This window comes from Eurypyga helias, unplaced genomic scaffold (assembly GCF_000690775.1).
Source record: "Eurypyga helias isolate BGI_N326 unplaced genomic scaffold, ASM69077v1 scaffold7037, whole genome shotgun sequence".
Taxonomy (NCBI): Eukaryota; Metazoa; Chordata; class Aves; order Eurypygiformes; family Eurypygidae; genus Eurypyga; species Eurypyga helias.
In genome coordinates, this window is record NW_010261008.1 from 78,162 (window position 1) to 96,722 (window position 18,561).

At 46.5% G+C, this 18,561-nt stretch overlaps 1 protein-coding gene across 1 annotated transcript in view; it reads right to left on the reverse strand.

The window, feature by feature from the left end:
* BTBD11 (BTB (POZ) domain containing 11) overlaps positions 1-14,872 on the reverse strand; it is a gene marked incomplete at its 5' end in the record, with an annotated part of 75,197 nt that extends 60,325 nt beyond the window's left edge. Inside the window, 2 exons of the mRNA XM_010155210.1 lie at positions 1,178-1,382; positions 14,723-14,872. Coding sequence (XP_010153512.1) covers positions 1,178-1,382; positions 14,723-14,872 — 355 coding nt within the window. The remainder of the gene's footprint in view (positions 1-1,177; positions 1,383-14,722) is intronic.
* Positions 14,873-18,561: the final 3,689 nt, after the last annotated feature.

Below are 18,561 nucleotides of genomic sequence, written 5' to 3' on the forward strand. Positions count from 1 at the left end.
TTCTATGAATCAATACAAAATTATTCCAATGAAGATATCATATTATATACCACTTACAATTACACATACGATGAGATTCTCAAATGCTGCTTTTGAGATGCAGACCTCATACTGAAACAACAACCAAGCCCCGTATGCGCAGCTCTCAGGGCACACGTGCAGATCAGAGTTTGGCTCACGTACAGCACGATATATAAACTGGGATGTAAATGTGGAGCCCAGCTTGAAAAAGCAGTTTGCATTTGCATCACCACCATACCCAACCCAAAAATGAACACCCCGCACTTTCGGAGCACCAGCCCCTCCTCTGGTCCCCGTCCTGGGGAAGCCTGGTTTAGGGCTGGTGAGAAGCATGGCAGGGAAACAGCACAGCAAGCCTCTGCACACATGTGGAGGCTTATGTTAGTAGGGGGTTGCTGGGCTTCTGACAGGAGATGGCTTTATTTTCTTGGCCAGAAAATTGTCCTGGCTGCTTTCTGCAGTGCCTGGGTGCAGCGCTGCCCTGCACCGGGAAACCCTGCCTGCCAGCAGGCATTTGGTAACCCCATCACCACCTTCAGCGGCGTCTCCTCACCTTAGGGCAGACCCTGAGTCAGGAGGGGGCCTCAAGCGTGCCTCTCCTGCCCTGGACATCCCCGGAGAAGGGACAACAGCAGCACAGTCAAAGCTTGACATGTCCCCCTGCGGAGCAGCCCCGAGGTTACTCCTGTGCCCAGTTACTTGACACGGCTGGAACCCAGCATCTGTAAGGACCTCTCCTTTCTACACACTACTCTATTCATTTTCCACTTCCCTAATCGCAGCTGTCGAGCCCTATTAACGTGCAGAACAAACACATTTAAACCCGAACCTGCTAGGCCAGAAATAGAAGTTCTCATTTTCTTTTCCAAAACACAGAATAGCGGAGCAACAACGAAAGGAAAAGGAAATCTCTCCCGAGTGCACATCTGGAACCAATTTGCTGTATGTAGCCACTGGGTGTCACTTTTGATATATATTGGGTCAGGCACGCAGCGCTTCGGTGAGAGGAAAGGGATTTCAAAGAGGTGATCCTAAACCAAACCAGACTGCTCCACAGCCTCTCACGCACAAGCTGTAATTAGCAATTAGCCAGCCAGGCTGATTTATTAATGAAATGTCTTCACCGCGACATTAAGCACCATGCAGTGGCTCTTACCTCTCGGTCTGCAGCGTGACTTTGGACGGCTCCACGTTGGGGTTTTCCCACTCCATCTGCGGACAGTGCATGAAGTAGCAGAGGGTGTACAGAGCTTCTGGCTCCCAGTAGAACGATCCCTGCTTCTGATGCATCGGCGTGCCGTTCCCGTGCTGCTTGGCGTTGAGGGGCTGGAGGTGGTGCATCGCTCGAGACACCAGGTCACCTGGAAAAATGCAAAAGCTGGGTGAATGCCACGCTCTTCAGCTGCCTTTCCTCCAAAGTTTTCAAACTAATAGGCATGCCAGCTTGGTTTTCCTTGCCATTTAACCTCACATATGCAAACAGTAAAGTGTAGGACAGGATCCTGTGCCCCGCTCATCACCAGGTTAGACTTTGCCTGGTGGTTTTATGCAGCACAGCGTGACATCCCTGGCTGCAGACAAGCCCGCCAAGGCCTGCAGGAAATGGGTTTCTGAAAATATGGTGTGTAGGCAGCATCAGGCTGGCTAAACTCAGCACCACCAAGAGCCAGTACACTGGGGCTGGGGTCACAGGTACCTGGAGGTAGTCCTTGGAGGCTGCCAAAACCCCACAGGCCCAAAAATGACCAGGAGAGACAATGCAGAGCAGCAGCAAAAGCCACGTGCTCCTGGGTAAAGAGTGGCAGGGAAACGCAACCCCTTGGAACGAGGCAGGAGGCAGTCAGATAATGCACAGAGCACTGCAGGAGTGTGAAAAGGGATACGTGGGGGAAGAAAAAAAGGGGGAAAAAAATGCTAAAAGACAATACCAGAAATGTGCAACCAAAATTACAATTTGTAAGCCCAGGCTGGGCCTGGGAAACTTCATATTCGCAGAAGACCAAAACCTGTGAAGCAGGCTTGCCCAGCCCCTCAGGTTTCCAGAGCCCAAGATGCTGCTCATTGTCTCCCCTGCACCAACGCAGTTCTGGGCACTTCCTGGCAGGGCGGGTATGGGAAACCAGCAGCAACATGCGGACCAGGATCAGCAAAGCCAGCAAGCGAGATTGGTAGGCAAATATACAGGTCTCTTAGCACAGGACTGATTGTAACTAATTTACTAAAGCATCTCCCTCCGAGGCAGTGAATTTTATGTTTGTTTACTAGTGACCACTCTATCAAAGGCAGGGAAACAACTGTGGTTATAAACTGCCTGTTTTCACATGTTCAAATCACTCTGAGAGTGCTTTGAGGGGAAAGTCATGATCTCAGCTCAAATCAGATGGTTTCTTTTAAATGAAAATCTGAACAAGTGCACTTCGGGTCGTTCTTAAGCTTCACAGAAGCGAGTGATGGGGAAAGGAGGACGTAATTTTCAGGTGTGAAGAAGTCACACGCTTTCTCTTATTTGCTTTTCCCAAGCGACCACTGAGCACTGAAACTCTGAAGGAAAAGTTGGAAATGTACACCAACGTAGGAACATAAAACCAAATGGGGTGGGGGAGGGTTGTACAGGGCCGGGGGACGATAAGGCTGAATAATGAACTCCTGGGCAAACTTAAAGAAGAACCACTTTGACTGTGTGCAAGGCAGAGTACAGGGGATTTTTTGCAAAGTCCCACCCTGTGAACACATCGGAGCCCATCACCTCACCCCAGCCCAACTCGCACAGAAAATGCTGCTGATGCTGTGATGATGTGCACCAGGGAGAACAGAAACGTCTCACTGAAAAATACTCAGCCCAGTCCTCCAAAAACACAGCCTTAAAACCATGAAGAGAAGAAAACCGCTGGCATAAGAAAACTGCCGAGTCCATGATTTCAGGGTTTTGACACAATTTTTTGCTGCACTCTGCAATATTCCTCTGATTCAAAGCTTTCATTTAAAAATAGTTTCTGTCTTTTCCCTCTGCCAGGAAATTGTCATGATAGGACCAATCTTGCAGCCCTGCATGCTCATAATTTCCAAGAGAAGCTGTGCATGTGGAAAGCCTGCAGGATCAGGTCCACAGCAGAAAGAGATGTGCCTCTGAGATGACTTCCCAGTCTTGCACAAAATTATTTGCGGGCAACCAGAAGCAGCGGGAAGGTTTGGGACCTCCTTCACTCCACCCACTCTGTCACAGCAGACATGCATCGCCAAGCCTAGAACGGGCCAATTTAACTACTAGCAACCTTGCTGACAGCAAAGTAAACTCCTCTCTTTTTCTCCTGAAGGCAAAAAAAAACCCAATACATGGAAGTGCTGACTGCAACATCCAGCTTTAACAGTAATAGCAAAAGCAGAGAAAAAGGAGTTGCACTGAATTCAGCCTTTTCAGGCCCAAGTCACCACGGCACTAAAGCATGTGGTTGAAGTTAAGCACATGACTAGTCTTATTTCAGTGGATTGAGAGAGCAGGCACCAGAGAACACCTCTGACTTGTGTAACAAGGTATTTACTGTATTTATCCACACTGTACTGTATGAATAAAGATCAGGATGCCATTTAGGCCCTGATTCAGGCAACAGCATGACTTCATCCCCATTCCTCCCTGAGCACTGGGGCGATGCAAAATGCAACTTCGATGACACATCCGGAGCCAGAGGAAGCTACATGGTGAGGAAGGAGGGAAAGCAGCAGCAGGAAGGACGTAGGCAGGGAGGGCAGCTCAGCATCGCCCCTGATGCAAGGCTGGAGGGACTTGAGCCTTACTGAAATGAATGGCACAGCTCCCATCCCTTTCAATATAACCAGGAGTTCACCGTTTCATGCTGTATTTCCTCAACTGTTTCTTAAGAAACTCAAACCAATTCATGTCATTAAAGCTGAACTAATGTTTCTTTTATGTTTAAGCCTCATTTAATTACATTATACCAAGAATTGATTGGCTTAGATCTTGCTTTTGCCTTTGCTGTTATCTCTGGTTTCATTTCAAATAATTTCTATATTAACAATTATTCTAACATTCCTCTACCAGAGACAACTCAAGGCTTAAATAATCAATACCTATAAAGCACCAAGCTTCAGAGAGGACAGTAAGTCAGCAACAAAAAGCTGCCTTATGATCTTGGTACCCAGCAGGCAGAGCACTGCACTGGAGGCAGGGCAGGAGTCTCTCTCTGCTCTCGTATTTCATTCCGCAGTGTAACCTCGGACAAGCCACTGCCTGCTCCGGTGCCCTTTTCCTCCTCCAGCTGCATGCAGTTACGGTGCAAATTCTTCAGGGCAAAGACTGTGTCTCAGCGTATCTGTGCACCAGGATCAGTGCCAACAAGGGAGGAGGGAGCCGACAGGCGCACGCACACACGGTATGGCAGTACTTACACACACGCTGTAAAACGCAGCATAGTGTTAACATCTGGCTCGAGATGCACGTGTGTTGTTTCAATCCCTAACACATTTTGCTGCTTCTATTCTTCCTTGTTAATATGCTTTTGCTTCTACATTTTCTTCCAAAGAATACACAAAACATGAAAATTCTCTTTGAGCCTGGTCAGGGCACTCCAAATCCCATGGACGTCAAACCAGTTCCATGATGGGACTCATTGGTCTGGCTTCCAGCAGTCAGCCAGCTGAAGTCTTGTCCAAGAAACTCAACGTATATATGCTCTCCTTGCCCGCGGTAAAAGCCACAGTACATCTGAACACAAAGGGTAGCCTTGAATTTGTGGCCAAGCATAGGGAGAAGGCAAGCTCCCTGCACGACACTGTGTTAGCCATCTCTGCTTCTCAGAGCCATTTCAGCTAAGCAACGCTCTGCAAGGTCATGTTACCTACTCACAGCATTCCTCGCTCTTCTGCATCTTTTTTGGCCCTGAAAACACGTCTCAGATATATCAACTGAGTGCACCTTGAAGGCCAATAAATTCCCGAGTGCTTCACTTGTGAAAAAAGCCATGAAAAATAAAAATTCCAGCAGTTGAGTGGATCTGGTAACTGCAGGGACATGCCCCCCGAGGACTGTGGCATCAGGACACAAGGGGCTCGGCAGGGATCCCTGTCCTGCCGTCCCCTGTGCTCATTCTCACCCCTGTACCACCACCTGCAACCCATCTGAAGGAGCAGCCTGGGGAGCTGATCTGCCTGACAAAATCCCCTGCCAATTTGATTTTGGTTTTAATTTAAACCAAATAAACACTTCCACAATTTATGTAACGTAAGCCAAGCCAGCCCATGCACAAACTGCTCTGCTGGCAGAGCCACGGAGAGGAAGACATCACATTGTGTGGGGTTGACACAAAAAAATGAAGAGCAAGGTGGGGAGATATTTGAGGATATTTTTTGCTGCTGAAGCTGAGAAGCCAGAACTGGAGGGCAGGTTCCCAGAGTGGAGCAAAGGCAGTGGCAAGCCCCAGGCTGGTACTGCCTTGCAACCCAGGCTTGAGATGCATCCTCCGACATGGAGGCTCCACGCTGGCTAGTGAAGGACCACAAAACCATCACCACACTGCAGTGCATGGAGAGCTGCTGCTGTTGTAGCCACCAGTATTTCATCCTTTCCACGACTAAAGCAGGACTTGCCCATCGCGGCTGCTCTCAGTTCAGCACGGCTTATAAACGCAAGGTCCACGTATTTTGATTTAAAGATTGAAAATATTACATAATGTGCATGTTGTGACACGGGCCTGGTTTAAGGCAATACTGAATATTTAAGGAACAGCTTCGCTGACTTCAGGCCAAAGATGTGATGTGACAGGGAAAGTTAAGCAGCGCCAGTCTGTATGGTGATGGCATAAGTCAACAACATACAGCACTCAACTGGACGGTATCAGCCCTCTCCACAGTGCCCAGCTAAGCTTTTTTTTTTTTTTACAGTTTTTGGCTTTGGTAAAAGCTATTACCACTATTCTTACAATTTCCAGCCCAAAGTTTAAAAAATAACACATCCATTTTCAATTTGGTAACAGACGAGGGGGAAAAAGTAGAAAAGCAAACAGAGGAGGAAGAAAGAGAAAACGACAAGATGCCCAGTGCCTGCTTTTGAGAAGCTTTCTGAGGGATGTTATGGCCTGTCACGATGGACCTGATCTTACAAACGCGCCTGCCTAGGAGCAGGCTTGCAGCTTTTAGAGGGGTAAACTTCCACAGCCTAAACCATATAGCTGGGTGTGTGTTTGTACAACCATGACCCAGAGGTGAATGAGGCTGGACTGATCCTTACATGGCCACTCCCTACGACACCAACCTCAAGTTTTTCTTGTTCTAAAATCATGTCCTAAAACCACAACAGTATCTTAACAATGTTATTTTTGCACAACTAGAACAAGACACACAGTTCTTTGGCCTGTGTCTTTCCTTCAAAGCCCAGGGGAGGGAGGAGGATCTGCTGTCACCGCAGCCCTCTTCCTGCGCAATGCCCGGTTACGGCACCGTGCGAAGCAGCAGCAAGCTGTGTTTCCAGCACAGCATCCTCCAGACAGCAGCCATCAGTTTGATAATGCCAGTCTGATCATCCCTCCAGCTGCCTATGACTCCAGTGTGTTTAGCCCCTGCAGCGGGGCATGTTGACAGCAGCAGTGTTGCTGGTTCATTTTACTACCTGGATGAACATTTTCTCCTGCACGAGTGAGCCAGAGCCACAGGTTGTAGTCATGTCAGTCCTTCAGAGCCCTTCGCATCCTCCCACGTCCCTGCGTGTTGGCCACGGAGCTGCCTTCCAGATGCCAACTTCCACAGCATGGCTAGTAGTTTCCAAAGTTTGCTCCCTTACAAGCACATGAGCCAGGTGCAAAACTTTCTTGACCTAGATTCATTTCACACCTCAGTATAAAAATCTTGGACCCAGCTTCTCTCAGGACCAGCTCTGAGGAGACTGTGTTGAAAAGATGAATTATAACCCCGATGATAAACCAAGGCCTATTCAGACTGCTGCCTCGTAGCCATGGCTGTCCTGCATCCTTCCCATACTGTAGCTAAGCCTCTCTCTGTTTCTCCCTCCCTGTTCCCTCCGTTTTCTGCACCGAAGTGATGTATTGCTACAGCTCACCCCGGCATACGCCTGTAAGCATACGACTGTGGGTGAATACGAGTAGTTGAGCTGTGTCTCCTGTACCATGACACACTGCCTCCAGCCATCCACTCAGACAGCCACCCAAGCCATCCCTACACTCAATTTCAGCTGCGCTGCTCCTCCATTTTTGCTCTGCCTCCAGTGTTGCATCAATCTCCCTGCTTCAAAAGTCAGTTGAGCAAAAACTGCTCGAGCAAAACCTTTCTTTAAATGATTTATTGGAGGTCTTTCTATTGTTAACTGAAGACAACCTATCCATGCCAGGAAAGGAGCGTGCGGAGAGCTATGGTGGGTGCACACTAGAAAGTGTTCGGTACGTATTTCACTGTGCACGTGCTTGTAGCACAAACTATCCTCAATCATAAAGCTATGCTACTTCTTGGCACACAGTATATTCCAGATTCAAGAGTCAGCTGTCTCCAGCTGCAGGTGTGCTTGGGGTGCCATAACCCACAGTCAGTGGGGCATCCCACGTGTAACAGATTCACCGCTGAGCTCACCTTCCAGAAACCTCCCCATGTCTGCTTGCCCACATCATGCCCCTATGTGAATTTGCTACCCCAGGCTAACTTTTCTTCTCCAAACAGCCATTTATCTCTCCCACAGAGGAGCAAACGAAGGAGCTGTGGTCCCAAACCCTGAATTCAGCACGAAAAGTCAGGACCAGGATACGAGCAGCCCGTTTCCTGACCGTGGCTTCCCTGTGGCCTCCCACAGATCGTTTAACCTTTTATCTCCACTTATCCCACCATCACAAGCAGCTTCTATTTATATTACAGAGTATGTGTTTGTGTGTGATTTAGTGTTTGCAAAGCCTTTGAAGACTAAGAAATTAGGCATTGGATATATCCCAGAAAAAAAGCCACAATAATAATGAAACCTTCTCAAGTTCACATACCTATTATAACAATACTATCACCTTCAAAATCTCCAATCCAACGTGGCAAGCATGATGTTTTTGTTTGATTCCCCTTAAACCACATCAGCTCCAATCAAAGCAAGCTTTGACTCGGGTAAGCTCTTCATCTGCCAACTAATGCAGAGCCTTCCCTCTGCGGACCGCCACTGTCTTACGGACCACCGTTTCTGGATTTTCTTTGGCCTGACGCAGACCCATGTCCTCAAACTCCGAATATAAGAGCCCCCCATGGCTGACCAGGCCAGCTGAAGAGTGCTCACCCTGGCCTGTGCTCTGCACAGCAGGGGCATGGGAAGTGCAAACCAAAATAAAGGAAAATGCTGGTTTAACCCCGCGCGTGCTGTGATGCGCAGAAGCTCAGGGGTGAACCTGCACCTGAAAGGCAATGTACGCAGGGAAGTCCTGAGCTGATACCCTGGTATATGAGGGAAGGGTGGTGGAGGGTTGGAGCTCCAACATCCCCCACCTACCCAGGCAATACATTTTCCCTCTGACCATTAAAGCTGAGTGGGCTTACATGCACAAGGTAGAAGCCTTGGAGGAACACCTGCAGGAGGAGAGACTCCAACTTGGACCCCAGGAAGGTGAAGGGGGCTGAGTCTCACCCTGTGGGGGAACCCCCCAGAGAAGCACTGACAGCAGACTGGGACCCAGGCAAACCACAGCTGCCTCTGTTCAGCCTCTGCAACCCAAGACGGAAATCCACCCCCATGGCCAGCAGGGCAATGAAAGGGAAGGTAAAGCCTTAGCAGGGTGTAGACTAGTATTTTCAAATTATCCTCCCTCCCACTTCATTTACACTGGTAAATGAATGCATTGCTTTCTGGTTTAGGTAATGGCTATCTCAGGGGGAATGGAAGAAAAGCAGGAGTTTGTGTGGGACTATTAAGTAACCCATAACCCTGCTTATCCACAGGTGCAGAGGGTGAATGGAGGCTCAGGTCCACCACTCAGAGGGGGTTGCAAGGGGAAGGGAGTAGCAGCCAGCGGAGCTTGCAACCAGCTAGCACTTAATGAAGGCAAGAAACTACCTAGCATGTAAGCACTGCATTAACCTGTCTTATGTTCTCTGGGGAGGCACAAAGGGGCACCTCAGCAACTTCTCTTTTTAGGTTTTACACATGGAGCGGATGATGTGTGGAACGCAGCGAGAAGAAACCACAACCAGGAGGCCCTGGAAGCAGTCGGAGAGCGAAGATGTAGAGATCTTGTGCAACAACCCAGTGGAGGGCCCTTGAAAACTAGGAAAAGTATCACCACATCATCTGGAGAGTGCCCACACAGGCTGGCAATCTGTGGCCAAACCCTACGCTGAAGGCAGCACCGCCATCTGAACCGCAGGTTTCGGCTAGCACCTCCACTTAGCTCAGCACTGCGCTGTACGAACCAAACCGTTCGCAGGGAACAAGCTTTGGCCTTTCTTTACAGTGCTGCTTAGTCTGAGAAAAATATCTGACAAACAGGGCTTTTGTTCTGGCAGCAAATAAGCAGAGCACTTAAAACAACCCTCCTTCAGATGCCACCCTCCCAGCAAGCACCTTTATCCTGGCATTTGCTTCTAAGCCTAGGTTTAACCTCTTATTTACAGGACATGAATCAATTTGCACGGCTCCTGCAGCGCTCCTTCCTGTTGGTTGCAGAAGATTGAGACTAGATGAAAAGGCAAGGGAGAGGATGCCGACTTTCATCATCTCCTCAGCTGGGGCTACGAGGAGAAATGAAAAACAGTATTGGTATGTGCGATCACATTCCTACTTACACATGAGCAGTAACCCTTCCTTTCATCCCTAGAAGTGTGCCAAGATCTACTGGGAGGCTGTTATTTTAGAAATACATACATTCAGCACTGCAGAGACAAAGATAGGATGATGGGGAAGGGTGGCGTTTTTCCAATGGCAAAAAGGAAACTCTTGCTGAGATCTGAGTGGTGACGTGGAGGAAATACTGGCCTGAACATCACATCTGGGAGCTGCTCTAACTCAAACACGGTTCAAAGGCTAAAAAGCTCAGAGATCACCAGTGTTAAGTCGCGTGTGCATCTTCAGATTATCCTAGTTTAAAATGAAATTGCCTACGTGTTAACACCCAGAGTAATGCCACCACTACCCATCACTGTGATCTGCACAAGACTGGGTGGCAAACCTCACCCAGGAAAGCCACAGCGGACTGTCCATATTCAAGCAAGCCCCAAACACTTTTCTGTTCTAACCTGAAGGCATGTGAAGACACTGAAGGACATCCTCAGCCACAGTTTACTCCTCTGTGCGGCTCGAGAGACACAACCCTTCTCTGCAGCCCTACACATGCACCTCAGCAAGGGGTGGTTATCCCACCTCAGCCGTACACTAACACCTTACAGTCTTCATCCCAGGGCAGCCAGGGAAGAATATAGTTTGTGGTGCCAGGCTCTGCTCTTCCTTGTCACCCCCTAGGTGCACATGCAAGAGAAGAGGGTACGCTCCTTCGTCCAGCAAAACACCAGCAACCTCCAGTTGTGAGCCTCATCCCTCCTTGCATCTGGCCTCCCAGCGGGCAGCAGTATTTTTAGATGGGTGATGAATAGGTGTGTTGCAGCATTATGAGGTTAAACATAACATAAACGTGGATTGCAAACATGCATATAAGGAAATTAGGAAAAATACTCAAAGGTCAAAATGCAGTATTATGGGATCTCTCAATAGCCAAATCTCTCCCTAATATTGATCTCTTTTTCTATTCAGTATACTGATTTTTCTCTGCCTGAAGGCAAAAGAGAATAATGCCATTGTCTTCTAGGTCTGGTCTGGAAATACAGGAAACTTTAGGAAAAATGGGAAAAAAAAAAAAAGTCTTGTGAAATATTTTCCCTAAGATTAAACAATGAAATACTATCTGGCTACTGTTTAAAATCCTATTATTTTTGCTGTGCTTCAGTTCTTCCCAGTGTTCTCTATATAATAAGCATTTCAAATGAAATTACATTATTTTAAAACACACTGTAGCAGGCAATTACAATTCCTGAATACTAAATGCCAATATAACATAGGCCAGATTTATTGTTGTTCTTTAACTTTGTGCCATGTTCATTATATTTTAATGAATAAGGTTTCACATTAATTTTTCAAGCCTTTTCCTTGGAATCACGCGTTACCACTGTAATTGTGTTGCAGAATTAAGTCTCTATTTACATTCTCCTCCTAAGTCCTGGAGACAAAAACCTTCCTTTGATTTTTTCCCCTAAGTCAGCAACATCATCCCTTCTTCCTATTTTCAGGATAGTGCCCCAGTGCCAGAGGCACTACCTCGCCCCAGTGCCACCAGGCAGGGCAGGGCTGTCCCAGCGACGACCAGCACCCACTGCCTGCTAAGCCCAGGAGATGAGAGCAGAAGCACCAGGCAAGCAGGATCTGCGGGGGACCGGACTAGCATCCACAAGTCCAGTTGCACCTGCCTGGCCATAAGGACCCCTCAATGGCAGCCTGGGTTGACCTCCTCCTCTGCAGCATTCCCAGAGGATGCCGCCCTCCCTCTATGGCTGTGTCTCACCATCCCATCTTTCCCAAATTCTCTCACCTCTGTCACCCCTCAGGGAGACATAGCTCACCTAAACAGTGTTTCCTAATCACTGACAGCGTATGTGGAGACAACGGGAGCAGACAAACGAGGGCCATCACGTGATACCTTCACCTTGCCCTTCACAAGACACAAGACTTTTCATCTTGCGAATCTGTTTTCCACGTGGGACGGACTGCGAAGCAGCTAAGAAGATCTGAGCCGAAATTAAGGTGCTGGGCAGTAAACAGGCCCTGTTTGCCAGATGTCACCTTCCAGGGGACAGATTTGATTTCCCAGTCTCAAAGCCTCCAGCAGTGTAGCAACCAGCCACACTGCTGTGTGCAAGGATGCTGGGTGGAACCGAGAGTAGGGGAAGCCTTTCCTCCACATGTGGGTGTTTCTTAATTCTAGTCGTTCCACGTACTTTCAATACTTTAATTACTGATGTCGATAAACTATAGGAAATCTCATTCAATTAGAATTGCCTTTTTTTTTTTCCCTGAGATAAAATTAAATTGCTTTATTGCAAGATCACTCTTTGCTCTTGTTTCCTGTGCTCTTCTGAAGAGAATAGAAATGAAGTCCTGGCTCCTGGGGTATTGCAAGCCAGTGGGATATTGTGGACATACGCATGGGGACTGCCCACTCTGTTTGTTAGTCCAACAGGCCAAGCTTGTCCTTGTCACTCACTCCTGGTTGCCAACTCCTTCTCTTCACAAGTGCTATCCTCTTAAGTCCCTCCTATCCAGAGTCTCCCTCACCACCTTTACTCATGCCCACAAGAGCAGGGCCTTCTATGTACCTCACCGTTCCCTCATACCCCACTTTCTCCACGCCAGGGCTTGCCATATCACCTTTATTCTCCACAACACCACTTCTAAAGCTCTCCACCCTCCCTCAAACCACCGGAGCAACAATAAATCCTCCTTCGCCTACTCCCTCCCCACCAACACGCTCTGATCCCCAGGTGTTCCCCCTGGCCTCTCCCCGCTGCTCAGCGTTTCTGCCCCCACGCTGCGGTTCCCCAGCCTCCCTCCACAGCAGAGGCTTTGCCGTAACCTCCGGGTCGCAGCCTCTGCTGATGCCAGAGACAGATACGCAAGCACTGAACAAACACCAAACCCCCTTGCACTCCCCATCCCTCCATTTTCCTGATATTTCATGGTTTTCCCTCAAATTCAGGTTTTTGCCCACTGACATGCTGCACCTCCCTCCACGTTTCACTACTCTGTTTTGTGCTCTGCACCGTCACAGCTCCGCAACAAGGATTTCTACCCAACTGAGCATCGAGCCTTGCAAGCTGTGCCAATTACCACTCCTCCTCCTGCTTCTTCTACAACATGCATCTGCTTGCAGCGGCTGGGGAGGTACCCACAACGGTTGTCCAGAGGGCTTTCTGGAGGGCTACCAGCATGCTGGAGGTGCCCGCCTCTCTGACAGCTGCATCTAACTCCCACTGATCCGCTCTCTTCTTCAAGTTGGCCACCCTGAAGAGTGTTTTGCCTGTGTTTGCAGTCAACAGACTTACAGAAAGCAAACCCTATCAACCAAGCATTTGAATCTAAGATAGGACTACTTAGAGATGCTAGATTTCTGGAAATCAAATTTTGGGGAGGGTGCAGTAATTAGGGAGTCTGGCTTTCTGGGTTGCACAGAGAGGTTCAAAAAAAATCAAGAATTAAAAAAAAAAACAAACCCAAACCACTGAAATATCTACCCATTACTTATTTATTAAAGCATAACCATATGTGCTTTAAGAAAGAAAGCTGTATCATGCATAATTTAGTTGGCATACAGGCAGTACTGTTGTGTGTTTCATGTGCGTGAAATAAATAAGCATAAATTACTTAATTTGAATAACACCAAACACCTGATTCCAAAGACAGAGCAACACTTCACGCTAAGGCATGTAAGTACTCTTGGCTTGTTGACATTTCACCAGAGCAGAGAAAAATTAGCAAGCTGAAAACAGAAATTCATATTGTGGCTTGCAGACAAACATCCACGGTATATCCACAGGGCTCATGAACGGCACATAAATTGAGCCCTGATGATATGATGGAGCTACAGAGGAGACTCTTATTGCTACCAAAAATGCAAGGAAAATGAACATGAGATACCTACACAAGTTCTTTGCAATGTTGGTAACATAACATAATTCAGTAATAAGAATAACAGTAAAAGCTGGGCGGTCTCAAATCTTCATTGATTTGAGTCTTTTCAATTTCTCCCCAAAGTTTCATAACAGACTTCAGGAAAAAAAAAAATTTATAGTATTACTGACAGACCTCAGAAAACAAAACAAAACAAAACCAACAAAAAACCAACACAAAACCCAACACCTCTTTGGTCTGAACATTTCAGTTTTTCCACCCATAACTTGATACCTCTAACTCTACTGTAAACATGTGATTGGAAGGCTTCTATCTTATAAAGAAAAAGAAAAAGTCACTTCTGGTAATTTTATCTCCATGTCACATGAGGATTCACATGGCATTTGCCTCCTACAATTTATCTGTGCTGAAACCAAAGCTTTCAGATTTTGACAGATATTACAGATTCTCACATTTCTCAAAAATTAGTTTGATTATTATAAATGATAATTTATCTTTCAGGCACAAATTTGTCTGGTACAGGTCTGAGTTGTGGTTCTTTTCCCTGCTGGAACTGGAGAAGGGAAGGCAGGGTGAAAGACTCTCTGTAACACGGGTTGAACTAGCCCTGCTTTAAATTTGTGACAATATTTCCTTCACTTATTTCAACCTTCAGCTTTTTGCCTGCCCTTCTCAAAATAGGCATCCTGGTGAAATGAGGCAGGACACCCCCACGACAGGCATTTGCAAGACTGACCAAGCTGTGAGGTGTTCTCAAACACAACATAGGGAATATGAAACAAAGCATCCTTCACCTTTAAAAATGAGAGCAGTGTATGTAAACAAGTCATAAGCATTGCTGTGAGACTGCATGAGAATTCCTTCCTCCTATGGCTTCAGCTTTCAAACTGGCCATGGAGCGTAAGCATGGCTAGATCTGACACAGCATCTCCTTCAACATTACATGTGCCCCCTCTCCTCTCCTCTGCACAACCAGGCAGCGTGAGCAGCTTTGCTTTGCCCTGAGGAAAGAAACCCAAATGTTACTGACCACCTTATACTTACTGAGCTCGGCAATGCTCCCCACACGCGTAGCAAGTAAAGACTGCTCGATGGTCCTCAGCTCGGACTGGCTGAACATCTGCACTTCCCCGGGCTTGTTTGACCTTTGCTGGTCTTTGTGAAGGTTCAAGCTGTCCGGCAGGCAGAGCACACCTACAGTGGATAAAAAACAAAGGAGAAGTCCAATGTCATTTCAGCCAGATTAGATGACTTCGCTGCCACCACCGCATCCTTCGGGGGACATTACAAGATAAGCCCAAGCCTGTGTGTGAGAACTCCAAGACAATCAACCTCTATAACTCAATGTCACGGATGGCTCACGCTCTCAGAAGTGGTCCTCGTTAGCTCTTCTGAATATCCTCAAGTCACTTACAATGTCACCTAGAGATAATTCTTACAGAAAATCTTAGAGAATTGCCCAAGGAGGAGGTCAAGAGGGTTCCAAGGAAGCTTCCTAGAAATTACTCCAAACCCATACAAATTTATTAGAAAATAGTATCTCAGTGGCAGAATTCTTAAAAATTGGCTTCAAAATGATGTATGAGACAGACAATACATTTACAGGATCTTCCTGTAAGGGGAATTCCACCAGCCGTTGCCCAAATAACAGACAGCGTCAAGATGCTCACAGTGTCATTGACGGGCTCATGGAATTTCTCTGTAAATACAACCCCTGGCACTTGAACTGCTTGGGCTTCAAAAGCCCATTATGCAGAAGCCCTTACAGCTGTGAATGTTTGCGGGGCAGGACATAAGCAAAGCTACTGACATAAAATGATTTACATACACATTCATTCAGGCACAAAAGACACTTTCTGCCATGACATCTAAACCCTCAGGCGCAGATAGAGGGCACACATTTATTAATCAAAATCACTGTCATGCTAAAACCCAAAACTTATCTATGAGACCAAGCGCTGCATTACCATCCTTAAGCAACAGATGGATGCAAGTCCAGCTTCGTAACAACCACAGCGAAACCTTGTGCACGTGTGGAAGGCCACGAGCAAGGAATGCAGCTTGCGAGGAAGCAATCTGGAGAGGAAGAGCAGAAAGTCTGACACAGAAAGAGGGAGGAAAGAATGAAAAGCAGAGAGGTAAGGGATGAAAGGCAACAACAGCTTATCAAACAAGCTGTCCGAATCCTCCCGCCGTCGCTCGGCGGCTGACTTGCAGAAGCACTTGGCTCACTGATGAACATTTGTATTCTGCGGATGTACGGAGCTCAACAAGTACAACACCGGGATTTAAAATGCAGACTTGCCTGCATATTTTAGTAAGTACTCTCTCCTGGAAATATTTCTCATTTATTTTTTTATAATTCTAAGGGACTGAAATTAAAGCAAAATTGGAAGAGTCTTCCCTGCAAAAAACAGATGTGTAAGTGATCTAATATTCTAAGAGATTTCTGAAAATAAGAGATAGAGCACAAACAGCTTTATGTCACCTTTAAAAAGTTCATCTCCAGCAAGAAAAACCTTTTTCGGTGAAAACACACCTTAAGTGTTGAAAAAACTACTGGTGTAAGATACCTTTACAAACAAGATTCAAATGGTTTGAAATCATAATATGTACAGGAGATATTTCTCCAAGTGATTAAAGCAGTGGGATAGAGACATTTTTTTCTTTACTTTGTCTATGACTCTGTCCCCACAGCCAGCCCTATTCCTTACAAACAGTCCCTGTCGTGGTTTAACTCCGGCTAGCAAAATACCACGAAGCCGCTCGCACAAATCCCCCTCCCCTCCTTCAGTAGAGGGGACGAATTGGAGGAAAAAGAAATAAGGAAGCTCGTAAAATTGAGATAAGAACTATTTACTAATTAAATCTAAATTCATAAATACAAGTACTACTAATAATAAATGATTAAAGCAACATAAAATAAAACATATGATACAATATGATACAATTCCCCACCACCCACAGCTTTCTAGCAGACACAGTAAAGAGATTTAACCCTTTCCTGGCTGAACCCAGCACAGTCCCGATGATTAATTACTCCTTTCTTTAGAAAGGGGAGAGTATTCTTAGGGTTTTGGATGAAAAGTACAAATGAAATGCAAAATGTGCCATTGTTCGAAAACTTAGCAAATTATAGGATATGTCATGCCAAAGGGTTTGACTTGGGTTGGAGATTAGTAAAGACACGCAATAGCCAAACATCTGACACTTACATGCCAGCTTCAAAACTGTAATTGGCCACAGAGGGTGACCAGTGGGGTGTTGGGAGGTTGTTTATAACTCCTAATTCTGCTGGATCAGATCTGGTTTTCACCAGTATGGAGAAAGGGAATTCTATGGCTTGGGCATGCAACATGCCAGTCTTCTAGTTTCAACTGTTTTCCCCAACAATTATTAAAGAAGAGTGAATAAAATGCTTTTAAGAAGAAGATCTAAAAAGTTTCCCTGTATCAGTGTTTGGTGTACAGTCCAAACTTGCTGATGAAAAACTACAGCAGGGAATTGCTCCCTGGCAAGAAGAGAGCACAGCAAACTGAGGGAGCAAGAAAAAAGGTAAAAACCCCTTTGTGATTGTATATATTTTTTTAATAAATAGAAACATTTAAAGAGCCACCACCAGCTTTCACTGTTTTGGCTACACTTCAACTTTCTTATTCTCTGCCAATTGGTATTATCCGCTTGCTTTTTCAGCCATACTGTGCTGTACTTGAGAAAGAGGCGAGGGTCTCAAGCTTCCAGTGGCCAGAAAAACAGGGACTTTTTTTCCCCTTGCTTTTGTGTCTGTCACTGACGATGCTATCTGTCATTCCACACCAACGATTTCTGTGGAATATCTTCAGAAATGAAGGGCAGTATCTCTCTTTTCTCTCGACTAGCACTGTTCAATGTCATTCCTTTCTGCACAGTTACTCAGTCCTGTGCACTTCTTTGCCCATGATTTTATCCCTCCTCTTCCCTCCGATTCACTAGAGAAATGAAGCAGGTGATTGTTGCCTGATGAACACGGGGCCAGACTCACTCAGTACACCCCTGGCTGCTCTGTGCCACCCAGAAACGGACAGCAGCCTTACGTGAACCACCGGAGCAAGCTGAGATAATCAAAGAAGACATGTCCAGAACAGGCCATACCCAAAACTGCTTTATTTGCTTTGCCCTTGGCCTCAGGGTACCCTGCAGTCTGTAGGTAAAAGAGTGAAGAGAAATGCAGAGATTACAGTTTTAAATCAGCAGTATGCCAAAAAAAAAAAATAATCTCATAGTGACAACCTCCTAATGCTCCTCCTTCCAAATCTCTAGAGAAAACAACATCATCGTAAGGAAAATGTGGTATACAATTAATACACTCCACATTTTTCCTGCCTTCTGGGCTCAGCTGAAACACAAGCCAGAGCTCAATCCCCAAGGATTTAAAAAATCCAAAACCAAAGCAGCATGGCACAAAATGACAAAATGAAGACTGAAGATGCCCAAACTTCCAAAAAGAAGCAGTTATTTTAAACCTTCATGCAAACTCATCTGAAACCAGGGGTACCTGGTAACTCTTCCTGCCTCCTCATGCACATTCCCACCTCCTGGGCATCGTTGATGCACAACCTCCCATTGCAGCGCAGGTTTTGGCACAAACAGACACACATTCCTGCAGTCTCATTTCAGAGCTTGCCACAGAGCTGCCCGTGCTGTCCTTTTATCATGACAGGAGTGTGCATGCATCACACAAACATTCCAAACTCAGCTCCCAGCAGCATCCCCGGCAGAGTGTTCCTGCTTCTCGGTGCCTCCCCAGCAAAACAGCCTGACAGCCAAGAGCAATTCCAACACTGGATGCAGCAGCGGTTGTGTGACCTCTTTGGCTCCGGGGCAGGAGAAATATGGGATTTCTA